This window comes from Hemicordylus capensis, chromosome 5, assembly GCF_027244095.1.
Source record: "Hemicordylus capensis ecotype Gifberg chromosome 5, rHemCap1.1.pri, whole genome shotgun sequence".
Classification (NCBI taxonomy): Eukaryota; Metazoa; Chordata; class Lepidosauria; order Squamata; family Cordylidae; genus Hemicordylus; species Hemicordylus capensis.
The window spans coordinates 242,774,136-242,793,123 of NC_069661.1; the positions used below are offsets into that span (position 1 = coordinate 242,774,136).

At 40.3% G+C, this 18,988-nt stretch overlaps 1 protein-coding gene across 2 annotated transcripts in view; it reads right to left on the bottom strand.

Annotated features, from left to right (window-relative positions):
• The window catches only part of LOC128328328 (1-phosphatidylinositol 4,5-bisphosphate phosphodiesterase zeta-1-like), a 64,317-nt gene that overhangs the window by 44,333 nt on the left and 996 nt on the right, over positions 1-18,988 (bottom strand). For both annotated transcript variants that reach the window (XM_053258206.1, XM_053258208.1), the window contains exons 2-3: positions 12,285-12,406; positions 7,998-8,229 (exon numbers count right to left, since the gene is read on the bottom strand). In XM_053258206.1, the coding sequence (XP_053114181.1) occupies positions 7,998-8,229; positions 12,285-12,406 (354 nt within the window). The remainder of the gene's footprint in view (positions 1-7,997; positions 8,230-12,284; positions 12,407-18,988) is intronic.

Sequence of the window (18,988 nt, forward strand, 5' to 3'; positions counted from 1 at the left end):
GTTGTAACTTTTTATTGGACTTTTTTCCCCATCAGATCATATCCCGTGCACCTGCGCACTTGGCCTCTGTGTGGCCCAGGCCACGCAGAGGCCAAGTGCACAAGTGTGCAGGCTTCATAAAGGCTGCCGGGTCACCGGGTGAAGGCCAAAAACCAGCCAAAGAGTAGTTGAACTGGCTGAGGGGGGCATGAGGAAGGCTGGCGTGGGGGACCCCCACAGACCGCCCCGCTACCTCCAGGAACTCACCTGAGGGGAGTAAAGGTATATATAACCGAACAGGGGGTGGTTCGGTTCAACCCTGAACTGTCGAACCGAACTGGTTCGACGTCGAACACATTCGACCTGTTTGCACACCCCTACTGAGCTATAGTTCCATCCTCAATTATAAGGAAGGAAGGAAGATAATAGCTTGCACTTCTATTAATGGTTTCAGAACACCTTGGTGCTTTATTAGCTTTCATGTGGAGAAATTTTGAAAACATGAATGCAGCTTAGCAAAAGATACTAAACTACAAAAAGATCCCCCAAGTTGTTCTGTTAACAGGAGGGGAAAGATTGCTCAAGTCAATCTCATTAGGATTTTTGAACATTGAGGTCAGCAACCTCGGTATTCCATGAGGGCTGCTTTGCACTTTAGAGGCTGTTTTACCGTTTGGAGTGTTATTGAACTGCTTTTGAAACAGAAGCAGCAATAACTGTCTTCTCAGCACATGGTGGAAAGTAGCTCTTTCCTAATCCCCAAAGCAACAATGATTCTAACCTCTGAACTTGCAATATCACTCACGCAAAACAGATTATTTTCATGCATTGCTACAGGAGGAAATTGTTCAGTACATTGTGCTAATATGATATAGATAGGACAGTACATTGAGCATTTCAGCTACCCTTTATAGCAATCCTGTTGTAAAAAGAATTGTATTATCTTGTGGGGGGAAATATCTCACATTGCATATATAATATTTCTAGCCAGTAATACTAACTAGATATATTTTTTCCTGGCCTGCTTCAGCATGAATTATAATGATTTAGCACCTAAAATAGGAAGTTGTTGAGACACAGGGTGTCCACTGGCAAATAACTAGGAGAGAAATGTAGATTCCTGAAAAGTGCACATTTCCAGCAGGCATCCATCCCCATCCCCCACGGAACCCATCCCCCACCAGTTCCTAAGTTGTCCAGCATTTTTCCATCTCCTGTAAAGAAAAATTTGAAGTTGATGGAGAATATTAGGAGAAAAGTACAAGGCTTGGGAAGTGGGCAGGTTCAGACAACACACTTGCCAGGAGTGCATACATCCTAGGAACCACTGGTTTGTTTGCTTGTTTGTTTAACACATTTTTATACCACCCTATATGTAAGTCTCTGGGCAGCTGGCAATCTAAAAACACAATTAAAACAGTACCATAATTAAAACAGTTTAAAATGCAGATAAAAACTCAAAAAACTTAAAACTTTAAAACTACAAACAGCTTGACTAAACAGGTATGTTTTCAGATCTTTCTTTAAAACTTCCAGAGAAGGGGGAGGCTCTAATTTCATTAGGAAGTGCATTCCAAAGACCCGGGGCAACCCTAGAAATGGCCCAGTTTTGAGTCGCCAACAACTGAGCTGGTGACAACCGCAACCAGACCTCCCCTGATGATCTTAATAGGCAGCGAGGTTCTTGAAGGAGGAAAAATAGAAATTGTAGTTATTTCAAGCAAATATTTAGGACAAAACAATTGTGAGAACAAAGGATGCAAGTGTATGCAAATTAATGCAATCCTGAGCATGTTTACTCAGAGGTTAGCCTCACTGAGTTAGTAGAACTTACTCTGGTAAGTGTACTAGAATTCCAGCCTAGATCCTACTCAAGGTAATGACCAACATCTTAACAAAGCACTTGTGGAAGGATGTTGCACTAGTGCAAAGCTGTTGCACTAGCTAGTTGCACAAAGTCTGGAGTTTGCTGTCCAGACTAATGTTGCGCTTCCACGAGCATGCTTGCGCTTGCTCAATATTTGCCAGCCTACAGTGCACCTCATCTGCTTTAAAGGGAACTTTTGTGCAAGGGGGCTATAGCACAATTCCACAAATCCCCATTTTCAGCACAACTACGCAATTTTATTGTGCTTGTGCAATTTTGTCCATTACACAAGCATTTTGTTGGTCATTATGTTGGCCACTAGGATTTAAACCACCTGGGAGCGAGCAGAATCGCAGCCAAAATGCAACGTAAATAAAAGTAAGCATGATATTTGGGAGCGTAATAACAAAGAAACTGATAATAGATCTATTTTCCTAGTGATGCCTCTATGCCATAAATGCATGATTCTTTAGGATAAACTAATAGCCCCCCCCCCCACTCCTGAGAGGCGCTCAATCAATGAATGACATTCGCTTTGGGTCAAAGGACTACAAAGCTTAATGTTGAAGAGTTAGGACAAATGTGCACACTTTCTCTTGATGTGCTCCATCATTCTGAGATATGCATGTGGAAGCAGGGATAGCCTTATTTTGGAAAAAGGGCTAAAAACACCACAATCGATTTCAGTTGATGCTGTCTATGGAAGACGTTTTTAAGAAAAGAAATGTCATCCTCAGCCACTTGAGTGCTGTTCTGGATGATAGGAAGAATAGCACAATACTCCCAATTATGGGTCCTCCCGTTTTGGTCGCCAGCCTCAAAAAGCTCTTCACTCATGGTTTGTCTGGAAGAGACGATGCTCTTTTTTTACTTGTAAGGGAGCATCTTGTCATTGTGATTTAAGGTAGGAAACAGAAGTTTGTAGTACAGAATGGAGCAGAATTCAGTTTCGTCTCCAGAAGTGTTGAAAATGGGGTGGGTAGCATTTAAACATATTGATGAGCAATTAAAGACATAGCACAGCTTGGTTCCTTTATTATTTTCCTGGGGTTTTTTGTATCTTTACAACAGCAGCATGAGAGTCATACTTCATCCTATGCTGCTGCTGCAACATTTAAATATCCAGCAAGACATGGGCAAGTTGCATGGGTCCTTTCTGCATCATCACTATCCAAGATCTAAACTTGACAATCAATTCCAAATGGGCATGTGCTGCCAAGCCTTTTTAAGCATTACAGCAGGATTGGGGGATGAAGCTCCCATTCCATGCTGTAATGTATAGATACCACAGATATGGGGATTTGTCAAGAGTTCTGAAGAAGGATCTTGTGTAGCCTGCCTTTAAGCCCTTTCCAGTTCAACAAGTCATATTTTCAAATGGTTTGAAGACATTTTCAGGCATTATACTCTTTCAGGTCCCATGGATTTCAATGGGAGAGAGTTAAAACAGTGTTTATTCTCTCAAATCAAAGGATCTCAGTGGGCATGGACTATGTCCAAAATTATTTTATGGATGTTATTCAAAACTACCTGGCAATCTAGGAAATCAAAGGCTCATATCATAGATTTGCTGTTGAGATGGTAAAACACTGAACATTTTCTGAAATACAGGCGACCCTTGTTATTTGCAAGGGTTCCATTCCCACCAATTAGTGTGAATATGGAAACTGTGAATAAAGTTTCTCTATGGAAATCCAGGGGTTAGGTTCCTTACTTGGGGGGGTGGGACATTAAAGTGGGGGAAAGAAATAAGCGGGGGGGAAGCATAGTGCCTTGTTCTCCGGGGCTCCCCCAAAATCCTTTCATTTTTCGTTAAAAATGTTTTAACAAAAAAGCCACAAAATGGCTCTGAGCTTCAAAATGGCAGCTGGAAGTGACATCAGATGTCTGGCCATTCGGGAACCATGGTTAGGCCTATATTTCATGCTGTGGATAAAGAAACTGGATCTTTAAGACCCATCTGCAGATAAATGAAACCGGGGATAATGAGGGTCTTCTGTACTAACATCTGGATTTGTCATGGGCTGGCTATTTTAATCCAAAAATATATCCCTACGTGAAAATGAAGTAGGACACTCACCACAAGCAGACATTTCTCATCTCAACAGAAAAAACAATTGTCAGGAACACACAGAGGCTATTCTCACGATTGAAGAAAATCGGGCTAGCCTTCGCTAGCCCGATTTTCTTCAGTCGTGAGAACCACCGGGCTCAGCTGCAAGCCTGGTGGTTCTAGAGCAGGTAACCCGCTCAAGAACCCCTGCCCTAAAACCAGGTTTGCGGAACCTGGTTTTGAAGATCGTGAGTAGCCGTAGTGCGGCTTTGCGCCGCGTCTACTCATGAGGAGACCCCCGGAGGGGAGGCGAAAATCCACCTCCTGGCTCCAGGGGTCTCACCAGCATGCCCTGTGCACTTGTGCAGGGAATGCTGGAGCTTGCGGGGGCTGATCGGCCCCTGCTCCCCCCAGCCCCCGCCAGCTCCATCACGGAGCTGGAAATCATGTGGGCGGCCGATCCGGCTGCCCAGGGCTCCCTCTCCACTCGTGTGCGGGAAAAGCGGGCTTAGCCCGCTCTCCCCACTCACTGCCACAAACTGGGTCTCACTAATCGTGAGACCCGGTCCATAGTAAGTTAGTCTAGTAAGCACACCATGTGTAACTGTGATATCCCTCATAATCAATGGGAAGCCGTATTTATTTCAATATATATATACAGCATCTGTATATGCTGAGAAAAACTGTGGTTTGTATCTGCTAACTGTAGTACATATAGAAGATTGGACACATTGTCAAACATCCAGCAATGTTGTAGATAACACTGCACATGCTACAGGTTAGGGGCAATTTTCATTGATCTTCTCTTCCCTTTGAAACTGACATTAACCCCTGAAAATATGTCCCTGTTGCACAGCCCTCAGGGACATATTTTCAGGAAACACAAGGGCCTTCAAAAGGAAGAGATAAAAACAGAACATATTCCAGTGTTAGCTACAAGAGCAGAGCATTTCATTAGTCTGGATGTCAGCCAACTAGGAGGTACCCAGAGTGTGTCTACTAAATCTGTGAGACAGTCCTAAACCAGGCATTAAACACCTCTTATCGGGGGTCTAGCATGATTTTAAGACTCATTGGAACTTTTAGACATAGCTGAGAGGCATGAATCTCACTTTTGCAAGCTGTACCTAATTCTTCCATTGCTCTTTTATGAGTTGGTTCTGATGATACACTGGCAGCTGGCTTCCACAAAATAACTGCTGATGTGAGTGGTAGACAGCTTGCATGAACATTTTGGTTTTGTTGTTGTAGTTTACAGAAGTCAGTCACCAGTATATACTTAGAACAGCGATTTGTATGTTTCATCACACTCTTTCACCCTATAGCAGACTAGAGATTTAGTCCTCACATCCAGTGTTCTCATAAATCTAGAGTGCTAGGTGATCAGATATATTCATCATATACCTTCTTTCCACTTTCTTTCAGGTTGGGTCTTGAGAAGCTGCTGTGAAGTATGAGGATCGGACATAAAATTCAGTCCAAATATGAAACTCAGCAGATGAAAGGGATGGCAATAATTAAGAAATATAAAGCATGATTTTAAAAATGACGCCCAATCTAACAAAAACAAAGAATGTGTACCAGTTTATTGTGCGGGGGGTGGGGGCATTAAAATGGTAAATATACTAAATGATACAAAGAAAGGTAGATAATTGTAAAACAAAGAGGCATAACTTTTTGAGAGACTACATTTTTATTTAAGTTTTAGAATTTAACAGGTTGCTTTACATATATAAATACCCAAGAGTACACAAGAGTTTTACTCACAAAACATAAAATTTCCAGTATCCTCAAAAATGAAAGTTACTTATTATTTATTCGAATTTCCATAACAGTGTATACCTGCTTATAAGAGCACATCCCATACAAGAATGTCCTATATATATATATATATATATATATATATATATATATATATATATATATATTTATTTATTTATTTTTGGCCTTGCACTTAGGCCTTACACTTCTAAGTAAAAGAACAGACCATAATCAGGTTACTAGTATGAGAGCTTCAAGCCAAAATATCACTGGAGGGCAGTGAGGTTACTAACAGTTTTGAGTGGAAGCATGATTGAAAGCCAGTGGAATGCTGCCTAAAGTAAATCAAGGAAGACTTGCAGAACCTTGATTTTTAATATACAACACCAGAAAGACCACATATTAAGTTTCACATTTCAACATGGGTTTGAAAGACTAACTTAGAAAAAGAAAATCTTTTTTCATATCACTGGTACTGGTTCAGTAATACTGAGTAATACTCCGTTTAAAATCTGCTGATGCTATTTTACAAAAGCGCATTTGCTCACCATTTCTCAAAGTACAGCACAAAGGCCATTCAAATTAATGAGGTCTGCAACAACAGAGGCGGAACATTCTGAGCATTTAAAATGTCTTTCCTTTGTGTAGCGTGCGTTTATTTTCTGTAAATCACATGGTAAAGTTACCCTTTAACTAGATGTCAGTATATTATTTTAATAAAATGTTCAGAATTGCAACAAAGAAGTCATTTATTATACTCTTCACTGCACAAGACTTCAATCGTCCCTCAAATTACCGTAATATCCAGGTAATTTCATCAAATCTTATCATGGAGTATTGTACTTTTGTTTCCAATGATTTATCATTGCATTTGTTAAAATCCAAACAGAAAGTTGATCAGTCAGCATATGAAGAATGATCCAAAAAATCAGCTCAGACAAGTTTATCCCAACATTTGTCACTAGTTCAAACAAAGCACTTACGGTTTCACGATATTTGAATTGAACTTGATTCATTCATTCATTCATTCATTCATTTAACTACTTACTTACTAACTACATTTATAGATCACCTAATCAAAAATTGCTAGGTGGTTTACAAATATATTGTGCATAAAAACTATTAACTGACCACAATTTATTTATTTCTGTATTCAGTTCATAAATTTAAACTATGCGTTAATTCTGTATTTTAAAAAGTACATATTGGTATTCAATAAAGACACAAAAGTTATAATAAAAACATACTTAAAACAAATATTCATTCAGAAATCACCTATATTGGTGTATAGTCTCTCCTCTTTCTATACGTTTCCAATAAACTCAGTAAAGCAATATAAAACACCTTTTAAATTTTTGTAGACCATGTTTTATATCATCTTTTAAAGGAAACAATAATCTGATGAATTAATACAATGCAAGATATGGCTACAACCATGGATCAAAGAAGAAAAACTGAGTAGGTGCTGTTTTAAAGCACCTTTACATATTAGGGCTTGGATGCAAAGAACCATGAGCAAAAAGCCAAGATGTATTAGGGTTGTCCTATAAACTCACAATGCAACACCACAATGTACTGTAGGGTTGTGTTACAGTATGAGAAATATGGTGAAAAGGAAGATAGTTACACAGATTGTAGCATGTGCACTCTGAGTAATAAACATATAATGAAAAGAGCTCGTGAAAAAGTTCATGCAAGAGCTTGAACAAACAGAAGGACTTCGCTGGATTTGAAGTCACTCTTCTTATATACTTGTTTCTCTGCTTCTGAGAGCAGAAGAGGCATTTTGCTTGCAGAAGGACTCCTTTGGATCCAAGCCACTTGGACATAATCCAGGAAACTAAAAGCACATCAGAAGGCTGTGTGCCCATATAGTCTTAGGATATTATCAATATGAACAGCCTGATCACTGGTTGGGTTGTCAGTGGGGAGGGAGTGGTGTCTGCCCCAAGTCCAGCAGCTGTTCTTCTCTTTCATTCTCCTAACAGATGATGGCTGCTGATAGAATTGACAGTACTGGTCTTCTATTAAATGTGTCACATGATCCAGGACCACCACATTCACAGAACTTGTCAGTTGCTGGATGAAAGACATTTTTGCTTTTCTCATTCGCACTGGGTCAGGCTAATGTCCATAACAGTTCAAAAAATATAGGAAAGCTGGTGTCTTTCATTTTAAAAATATAAAGTATTCTTCTAAAGAAACATCACATTACTAATATACATACATATACTAATATTCATACATACCATACATTATTATCTATATGTCCAATATTAATGTCAAAACATAAAATTATAGAACCAATTAATGTATACCATTAAAGCTTTAGTGTACCTTGGTCAATGGGTTCATACTTATTAATGAGTGAAACAGCTCTTCCTTCATTAGCTTCCAGTTCAAACTGTTCCTTTCTGAGAAATTCAGCTAGGTTTGCTGCTGATAAGATTTTTTTGTTTGGTGAGTAGGTCCCGAAGAGTTCATTGAACTCAGGTCTATGCAGGAGAGTTCGATAAATTGCCCTAAAATCTTCCATTGTAATAAGACCAGTCTTCTGTTTGTCATTTTTCTACATAAAAAAGAAAGTATCCCAAATGAGTTTAAATGGAATGCATATGATGGCATTAATACCAGAATGAACAAGTGAGCTCTTACCAGTGTTGGCTAAGTATTTCTAAGAAACTTTGCTTTCATTATGAAATGTTGCAAGCCTTCATGATTGTGAAGGTGAACTAAAAATTGTGCCTCTGGCACAATCCCCTAGTTGCAATAGCCAACTATGAATAACTAGTATTAATAATGTTACAAGTTGAGCTTATTCTGCCCGCTCCCAGAAGCCTCCCTGGTTGCAGCTGCATCTCCAGGCTTGGAGACTGCACATCTGCTGTGCTCAGGAGCTGAACTGCAATGTGAGCTCCCACTCTATATTATACATGGAGACAAGTTGCTTAGCTGGCAGTGGACTGGTCGCCCCTCAATTTGGGCTGCTAGTAACACAAATTGCAAAGGGGATTAGCTTCACACTCCCTCTCCCTATGTGGGGGCCCAGCTAAGCAGACTCCAGAACTAGCTACTGCGAGTTATCTGGCATCCGAGGTCATTTTGGACTTAGGATGGACTCTAAAATTCCCCTCATCCTCTCACAAGAGAGATAACACCTGATGCTAACAAAGCAATTAGGCCAGGAAGGGAAGGCAGATAAGAAAAATGAAACAACAAATTCCATTACAATAGGGATGAGTTAGTGACATAACTTAGGTGCCAATCAAAACTTTTGAAAGAACTATTGGGAAGCCCTTCCCAGCACAAGATACTGTTGGGTGCACATGCACACTCCAACTGTCCTCACTATCAGCCTTGAATACAATAGGTGAGTCACACACCTTTCTACTCAGGAAGGGTTCCAAAAAAAGCCTGTTTGGACTCTCCTATTCAGCAGAGCATGACAACAGTAAAGTGCCCCCAAGGCACGTTTTGGGATATAAGTATCCCTAACCCTATGGCTCAGTGTGCTTCCTCGTGTATTATACACCTGGGACTCCACTGCAACAAGAACTTCAGCAGACCACCTTGGTGCTCGCCTCTTCAGGACATGTGATATAGCCTCTTGCCCAGCTCCTTCAGAGCTGAATCTATCCCTTTCTCTTATTTCTTAAACCTTGCCCCTCTATCTTACTCTCTCTCTCTTGCCCGCCTGGGAATTGACACACAATCTAGAACTTTAAGCTAAATGTGCCTCTTAATAGTCTATTTTTAAACATATTTGCATTGATTTTAGGTTAGGACCACCTGGTAACTAGGTTTATTGCTCTTATTATTTTTATTTCAATAAACTCATTTTTTGTTAATCAAAACCTCTCTTTCAAGCCCATTTTCTTGAGTTCATACAGTTGCACAAATGAAGGCTGATTGGAGCGGTCTCCCCTTTTGAGCTAAATTCCCCACATTCGCCCAAACTGGGGGTGCCGACCAAACACCCTCAAGGCAGTTTCATCAATAACTAAAATAACTGCATATTCTTCACCTATTATCCTTGCCTCCATTTCCCTCCCCTTCCTCTGTTGACTCAGTTGGTTTATTTCTAGACCGTAACTCCCCTTTGTGCAGAGTTCTGTTATATCATTCTCTGAAATGTGCCAGGTACACAGATGATGTTGTAATGATAAGCAACAACAACAATTATTATTATGATGATGAGGAGATCAGTTGTGCCTACAGTGGAATGGAGAAAAAAACAAACGAATAAACACACTGCTGGGATAGGAACAGGCTGAAACTTAACTGCTGCCTGGAACCTAGCTCCATTTGCTTAGACAAAGAGCAGACCTACTAGGAGCACATGTGTTCATCCAGATCTGCTCAGACTGAGCGCTTCTTCTCCCCCCACCCCACAGATCAATGCTGCTGTTTGACACCAGTCATTACTGGGGGCAGCAGGGTCCAGCCCCTCCCTCCTCATGGAGAGCAGCGGGACAAGAAGCATATGCTGCAGAGACCACAACCTGACCAATCCTTTCTCCCCAGTTCTTCTCCTTCCTGCCCTGTAAGGGCACAATCAGTCCTCCAGTATGGGAAGAGGCATAAGCAGAAAAAGCAGACTAAGCTATGTGTTTAATAAGCTTCCAAATCTCCATTCCTAATCCTAAAACTGCAATCTCATGTGCACACAGTCAGAAACAATTGGAAACAAGCCCACTGAACACAGTGGGACATGCTGAAAACTACACTGTTAGGAGCATTGTGTGGGTGGATAGTAGTTTGAAATCTCTTAAAATTCAAACTAGATTTTGCTTTAAGCATGTGACTAGGGCTAGTATAGCTGTTTTTAAAATTTCATTTATGTATTTTTATTTTTTTTAAATATGTATATCCCACACCTTCTGTGCAATATTGCTCAGGATGGTTCACAAAAACAGCAAAACTGGAAACATGATAAAACATAATAAAAGAATATATAACAATTAAATAAGAAACGTAACTAAATAATAAGTAAATATAACTAAAAAACAGCACCCAGTTAAAATCAGATTTAAAAATTGAAAGTTGTTAAAAAAAATAAAGGAAAAATTAAAAACCCACCAGCTATAGCTGCTACCATTATGAATATTTATATACCATTTCTCAACAAAAGTTCTCAAAGCAGTTAACACAGAAAACAAACAAACAAACAAGTAGAGCAAAAACACTAAGATGTCTCTCTAAAAAAAGATGGGTTCAGATGCTTTTTTAAAACCCTGAAGGAGGGAGCACAGTGAAGCTTTCCTGGGAAGTTCAAGCAGCCACAACCAAAAAGGTCCTTCTCTAGTCCCTGCCAACCAAATCTTACTCAGTGGTGCGGCTGTGAGCAGGGCTCAAGATGCTGAATGAAGGGCCCTGGCAGATTCATATGAGCAAATGCTGTTCAACAGATACCCCAGCCTGAAGCTGTGTAGGGCCTTAAAGGTCAAGATCAGAACTTTGAATTTAGGCTTTAAGCAAAATGGTAACCAGTAAAATTGGTGCATGGTGGGTATAATGCTTGTGAAAGGACTCATGCCCATGAGGATCCTTGAAACAGCATTCTGTCTAAAGCTTCCAAACCATATTGAAGGGAAGCCTCATACAGAGCACACTGCAGTAAACTGATCTGGATGTTTATTAAGTAATGAGCATCCAGATTGCACCCCCTCCTGCCACTGATCAAAACTGCAGCATGAGGGAGGGAGCTTAATCCCCTGCCCTGGCCATATTCTCAAACAGAGTGCCCTCATCACGGCTCCTATTTTCCCCTGGGGGCAGAGGGTGCTCCTATTGGCTTTGTTAATACTGGGGCTTCATTCTAGAGCAAAGAGTAGTCACAGGATGGCCAAATTTAGATCAAGTCCACGGTAGTATGGGCTAACCCACTCCTCATGCCACAGTCCCAGTCTGCTTGATGTTTATTGAATACAGAACAAGAAAAGGGAAGATTGTGCCATTAAGTCAGTGTCGACTCCTGGCAACCACAGCACCATGTGGTTTTCTTGGTAGAATACAGGAGTGGTTTACCATAACACTAGCCCAAATCACAAGCGTAAAGAAGCATTTAGTCTGACCCTAAGTCACTCCAATGCATGCACTCCAATGCATGTTGCTAGTCCAGCTCAAACTATCAGAGATTCATTCCAAAAAAGAAAATAACCAAAATCAAGCACATATATGCCTCACAGTTGAAAGCTGAGTACTTATGCTTGAACTGTAAGGGGGCAACTTGCCTGTGAGCGATTAACCTCACACAGTGGAGAATGCCTGACAAGCAAGCCAGAGGTTGCCGGTTCGAAACCCCACCGGTATGTTTCCCAGCCTATGGGGAACACCTATATCAGGCAGCAGCAATATAGGAAGATGCTGAAAGGCATCATCTCAGACTGCACGGGAGAGGGCAGTGGTAACCCCCTCCTGTATCCTACCAAAGACACCCACAGGGCTCCATGGTCGCGAGGAGTTGACACAGACTCGACAGCACACTTTACCTTTTCCTGAAAGAACTGAAAACTTCAGTCTAGAAGTCCTATTTAGCACATGATGAATTTACTTTTAAATCAGTGGTGCACTCATTACAACTGCTATGGCATTTTAAAAATGAATAAAAAGATAATTTCTCACCTTAAACACTTTTTTCACGTGAACGTAGTCGTACGAGACTTCAAACTTATTGAGTAGTTTCAAGGTCTTATCTATATTGATTTTGCCATCTCGAAATTCATCAAAGATGATATCCAAGAACCATGTAAGAAAAAGTTAAAGAACTTTTCAATGAATATGAGCAGTTTTTTTTTAATTCAGCAAAGTGTTTGATGCAAGAGACAATCACATTAACAAAAATAATTCAATACAGTACTGAGCTAAGATTGCTAACCAGCCAGAGATGCAAGTTTTGGGAGGTATAGAAATATGTTTAACAACAACAACAACAACTGGCTGACTTGGCACAGAGCATCTGCGCCCCTAGTTCTCTCTGTCTCTCCCCACCATCCCTTCAGCCCCAGTTTGTTCTCCCCCACTGGCCGGCCTGGCCACTGCTTCCTCTTGCTGCTTGGCAGTCAGCCTCTCTCACTGGCCGCTTGCCTTCCTCTCACAAGAGCTGCCACACATGGGATTAGTGACGGGTATGGTATATATATAAAGGAACTGAAAGGAAAAATTGTTGAACATAAGAAAAGAGCGTAAAAGACTGCTTGCACTGAAGCTGGTGTCCAAAAAAGATCTGGCACAAGCATTAAAAGACCTGAACAAAGCTGTAGCCGAAATTAAGACTGAGACATTATAGGAAACAAACCAGCTCATGTACAGTGCGGAAGCAGTGATCACACAAGAGCTTGGATATGAACTTAACAAGCCAAAGATGCAACAAAAGGAAACACCAGAATGGAAGGTTAAATTGGAAAGTAAGATCAGTAAGTTAAGGGCAGATGCCAGCAAATTGAAGAACATGAAAGAGAAAAAGCTTAAGAACGAAAAGATCAAGGGATCCTTAGTAAAGAAGTACCACTTGGATACCAGGAAGACCACAGAAGCCCTGAAAATTGTGAAACAGCAAAGTAGAGCAATAGCGAAGAAGATCAGCCAATATGATGCACGTGTCCTGCAATACCAACAAAATTTTCTTTCCTATTAAAATAAACATTGGTTTTATCAGTGTAAATGGAGAAAAATTGGATAACATTGTGCAACCGGTCAGGGAACAGCGTCTCGGGTTTTGGGATTGGGACAACACTGTTGATTACAACAAGAATGTAGAATGGATTTAAAGAGTTGAGGGAAAATTGGATGGAACCAAAATCAATGACTTGATAATAACACCCCAAATGGTTGAAAACCGAGCAAAAAAATGTAAGAATAGGTCAGCACCGGGAATGGATGAAGTACATGGCTTTTGGCTCAAACGTCTGACCAGCTTACATAAAAGATTAGCCAAGCAATTGAATGATATACTGGAAGGTGGAAAACTTGATGAATGGATGACAACTGGCAAGACTTGTCTTCTTCTGAAAGACAATGAAAAAGGCACAGTACCAAGTAACTATAGGCCAATAACTTGCCTTCCAACGAAGTTCAAGCTCATGACAGCAACTGTAGCAGATGCCATGCAAGGCCACCTAGAAAGGAACAGTTTGTTACCAATGGAACAGAAGGGAAACCGCAGGAAAACAAGAAGTAAAAAAGATCAGCTTATTGACAAAATTGTTTTGGAAAATTGTCAGCAAAGGAAGGCGAATCTAAGTGTAGCTTGGATTGACTATAAGAAAGTGTTTGACTCATTACCACTTAATTGGATTTTAAAATGCCTGGATATGACTGGGGTGAATGATAACATTTAAAACTTTGTTTAAAAAGGCAAAGAGCACATGGAAGACTCATTTGCTAGTAAACGGAGAAGAAGTGGGAGAAGTTAACATCTGGAGAGGAACATTTCAAGGAGACTCATTGTCACCTTCACTTTTTGTAATCTCCCTAATTCTGCTATCCATTATCTTGAACAAAACAAACCATGGATACCAAACTTCAAAAACATCAGTTAAGCTTTCCCACCTTCTTTACATTGATGATCTAAAGCTTTATGGAAAGTCACCATCTGAAATTGAGTCAATACAGTTAGAATTTATAGCAGTGATATCACAATGGAGTTTGGATTGGACAAATGTGCTATATTGGCAATAAATCGAGGAAAAATGATAACTAGTGAATTGAGATGCCAAATGGAAACAACATAAAGAGTCTGTCACCTGAGGAAAGTTATAAGTATCTGGGCATTCTCCAAAGTGACAAGATCAAGCATGATGAAGTGAAGATCAAAGTTAGTAAGGAATATATCAGGTGAATAAGAAAGACACTGAAGTCCAAACTTAATGGGGGTAACACTATCAAAGCAATCAACACATGGGCAATTCCTGTAATCCAAAATACAGCAGGTATTGTTGTTTGGACACAAGCAGAATTGGATGCGCTGGATCGGGGGGAAAGGAAAATAATGACCATCAGCCATGCCCTACACCCAAGAAGTGATGTTGATAGGTTGTACCTGCCAAGAAATGAAGGTGGGCGTGGAATGTTGCAAATTAGTCAGTCTATTGAAGAAGAAAAATGAGCACTGATGGAATACATCAATGAAAGCCAAGAAGAAATGCTACAGGATGTAAGATGGGACTGCTGACAATAAAGGAATCAAAGGATGAATACAAAAAACAACAGATCAGGAATCGACATGAAAAAATGGCACAACAAACCATTGCACGGTCAGTTCTTTAATGACATACAATCGAAAGTCAACAATAGCACAACATGGCAGTGGTTAAAGAAGGGGACACTGAAGAAAGAAACAGAAGGTCTCATTTTTGCAGCCCAGGAACAATCACTATGAACAAATGTTATAAAAGCAAAAATTGATAAGACCCAGAAAGACAGTAAGTATCGGTTATGCAAGGAAGCAGATGAGACAGTTGAGCACCTTGTATGTTGTTGTAAGAAAATCGTGCAGACTGATTATAAGGAAAGACACATTAAGGTTGCTGCGATGATCCACTGGAACTTTTGCAAGAATTAAAAATTGCCAGCAAGCAAAAATTGGTGGAATCATCTGATTGAGAAGGTCACAGAAAATAAGGAGGCAAAAATCCTTTGGGATTTTTGAATACAAGCTGATAAGCATTTAGTGCACAATACACTGGATCTGACAGTCATTGAGATGAATCAGCAGGGGCGTATCTAGGGTAGGGCAGGCAGGGCATGTGCCCCAGGTGCCACTTGAAGGAGGGCGCCATTTTTAAGAATTAAAAATGAAATAAAATGGCCACTGAAAACAAAATGGCCACCATGCATGCTCAAATGGCCTCTGTGAGGCCCTAGACCATGCCAGGCCTCACAGAGGCCACTTGAACATGTGCAGTGGCCATTTTGTTTTCAGTGGCCTTAAAATTTTTTTTTTTTTAATGGCCACCACACATGTCCAAATGGTCCTTGCAAGGCCCTAGAGGCCAGCAGGGGGAGGGGGAACCTTTGAAGACCCCCCACGGCCTTTAGGAAGCCCCCTGAAGGGGCTACAGGTAATTTTAAAAAACCATTTAATATAAGTCACTGTACACATATTCAGTTTGGCACTATGTACAGAGAATCAAGGCTTGTGAATACTGAGCTGAAGCTTATGAGCTAGGATTGTATTCATTTGCTCTTACTTTGCTTCTTGTGATAAGTGAGTTAAATGTGATATAGCAATCTTAATAATATGGCTATTAATGGTGAGTTTGTCTTTGAATCAGTGTGAAATCCTTAGTATTAAGGCCCACTGGGAGTTTCTTGCTCTCTTTCTCTCATTTTAACTGTCTTTCTGAAATACTAGAATATATTCCAAGCAGTGGCACAGTTTATTCTGTATATGCTTTAATTATTTTCAGAGTATCTGGGAAAAGTCAAATTCTCCATGTATTTTTAAAACTTATGTAATAGTGATGCTATAATGCATAGTAGAGAATTTGACAGGCACTTCTGTTTAGTTTTCCAAGTACACCTCCACATAGTATTTGGGTATTTCATGAGCCCCAGCATACTGAAATTTGTAGTTTTCCAGCATTTTTTGGTCTGGCTATATCCACAGCTAAATATTTTTTTAAATATTAAATGATTAATGAGCTTGACGTGTATTTTTCAGCTGATATTATGGTAAAGTTATCTGAAAGATGGGTGTCAGATGTTTGGACAGGGGACGCACTTTCAGTGCTTGCCCTAGGCGCTGTTTTCCCTAGATATGCCTCTGAGAATCAGGCTCTGATAACTGATATTGCAATCTCAGGGGATAGAGTCGATGAAAAACAATTAGAGAAAATAACTAAATACAAGGACCTTCAGACTGAAATTGAGCAGCTCCGGAAAAAGAAAACAATAGTGGTGCCAATAGTTGTGGGTGCCCTTGGTGTAGTGCCAAAAGAACTTGAACAACATCTTGATACCTTAGGCATCGATAAAATTACAACACATCAACTACAGAAGGCCATACTACTCAGGACAGAACGAATACTACGATGATATCTTTAATTTTTCTTTGGTTATCCTAGATCCTTGGAAAGGGCCTGATAATTAAATAACCAAATCCAGTCAATAACATCTGGTAGACTGTGTGTAAATAGCATCATCATCATCATTGGGAAATAAATGCAACTATTTCATTTAAACTCAGTAGGGGATCACGTTTTAAAGATGTCTGTAGATCAGCAGGATCGCTGCAAAGGAATTATTTCTTTTTAGGGAGGTGTGCAATCCCCCACCCCCTCTGTATGGACATTTATAGAAGTCATAGCAATTCCCGTGTTTAAACATGATGGAACAAGTAACATTGTTCAGACCTCTAAACTGAAAATGTGTAAAATGGGGCAGGTAGTGTGCTTAATCTCACATCATCACTGTCAGAAGGCTATATTTTGGAAAAGGGGCTTCCTTTCCATTGAAAAGGGCAAATCTTTTGTATGAAGGATTTCATACAGAAGAATCTCCTTTAAAAGATTTCAAAGAATCTCCTTTACAGTGTCCAGTTTTTCGAGCAGTTGGCAGTGGGGAAGGCATACCATATTTACCTGGATCGAAGATGACTCTAAATTTAAGACGATCCCCTTAAAAAGCAGAGGTTAAATAAGGTAAAATATTGCGTTTACTCAAAAGGAACAGGACTCTGAATTTAAGACTTCCCAGTTTCTAATATCAAAGAACTTGGGGAAAAACCTATTCTTAGATTCAGGGAAATACATTATCTCTCTACAAATGTTGCTATATCTATTATATATTGTTTGTGAAAAATAAAGCCATACTTCACAATTATCTACAGATACAAAATTATGGATAAACAATGCTGTCACTTAAATTAGCTGACACTCTTACACTGAAATATGCTGGGGCAAAGGTTTAAATAATTTTTCTTTTTCTTTTTAGAAGAAATTCTGAATATAATAATCACATTTTAATTGCAAATGTTCTCAACAGATTTTTGTAATGACAAACCTTCTACAGCAATATTTACATAAGAATATAATAACGTGAACTATAGAAACACAACAGCTTTCCGGAAATGTTCGCCATTTCGGTGTGCTTTTTCAAGTGTCCACAAAGTTCAGTTGTTCTTTGAAAAATATCAGTAATCTTGTCTTTCTGTTCCTATGTTGGATGATGAATCCTTCTCAATGGGAATCCATCAGTCTTATCCCATCATATGTCCATGCTGCCTCCTCAAGCGTTTCGAACAGTTGGATTACGGATATTTTTTGTTTTATGTACAATATAAAATGTACCATAGTATTGTATTATACAATACTATAGTACATAGTATTATACTATAAAATGTACTATACTGTACTGGATTATAGTATGTTTTATGTACTATATTCTGATTTTTTTCCGTCGCTGATTTGTTGTTTGCTCAGCAGATTTTTAACACTCAATCAGATCAATAATTCAAAACCAACATCATGCCAAGAGAAGCAGATCCTTTCTGAGAAAGGCCTGGTTTGGTGGTACTGGTAAAGGGGAATCCGGTGAGGATTCCAATTTACCAGTAAAGGGGCAGGGGGGCTTCCCTAAGCCTAGAGGGGGCAGGAGGGGAGTCAGTTCATACTTACAATTACTGTTGGCAGCAGCAGAGACTGTAGTTGGGGGGGAGAGATGGTGGCGGCTCAGCTCCACCCCCGCCAACCTCCCCCATAGTAGCCAAGGCCAGCAGCAGCCAGGTTCAGGCCTTCTCCAGCTGGTTTGGGCCTCTGTGCACATGTGGTCATTTTAGTGACCTCTGCACATGCACAGAGGCAATTTGTGCAACTGCGCATGCGCAGAGGCCATTATCATGCAAATGGCCTCTGCACATGCGCAGTCACTAAAATGGCCTTCACGTGTGCACAGAGACATGAATTGGGCTGGAGAAGGTCCGAACCAGAACACCACCAGCCCTGGCTACTCTGAGAGGGGCCAACGGGAGTGGGGGAGAGCCACCACTGCCACCAATAATATATGTAAGTACTAACTGACTCCCCTCCCACCCGCTCTAGGCTTAGGTTCAGTTAGAACCAGGGCTGATTTGGTTCAAGCTCAGACCACCCAAACCAGGCTGGTTCAATGTCAAGCCCAGCTCGAATTGAGCACACTCACAAATCTCTGCTGGTATGTATGTAGCATACACAATTGCAAGAAGTGATTGATAAGCTGCTTCTGGATCTGTAAAGTGGGTGTTTTTCAAACAGGGCTTTTAGCTTGGATCTCCTCTGGCATGGAGGGTGTGCATTCACATATTGGCCAGATTTACCTCGAAGTCCCCACGAACCATCGGGGAGCACTTC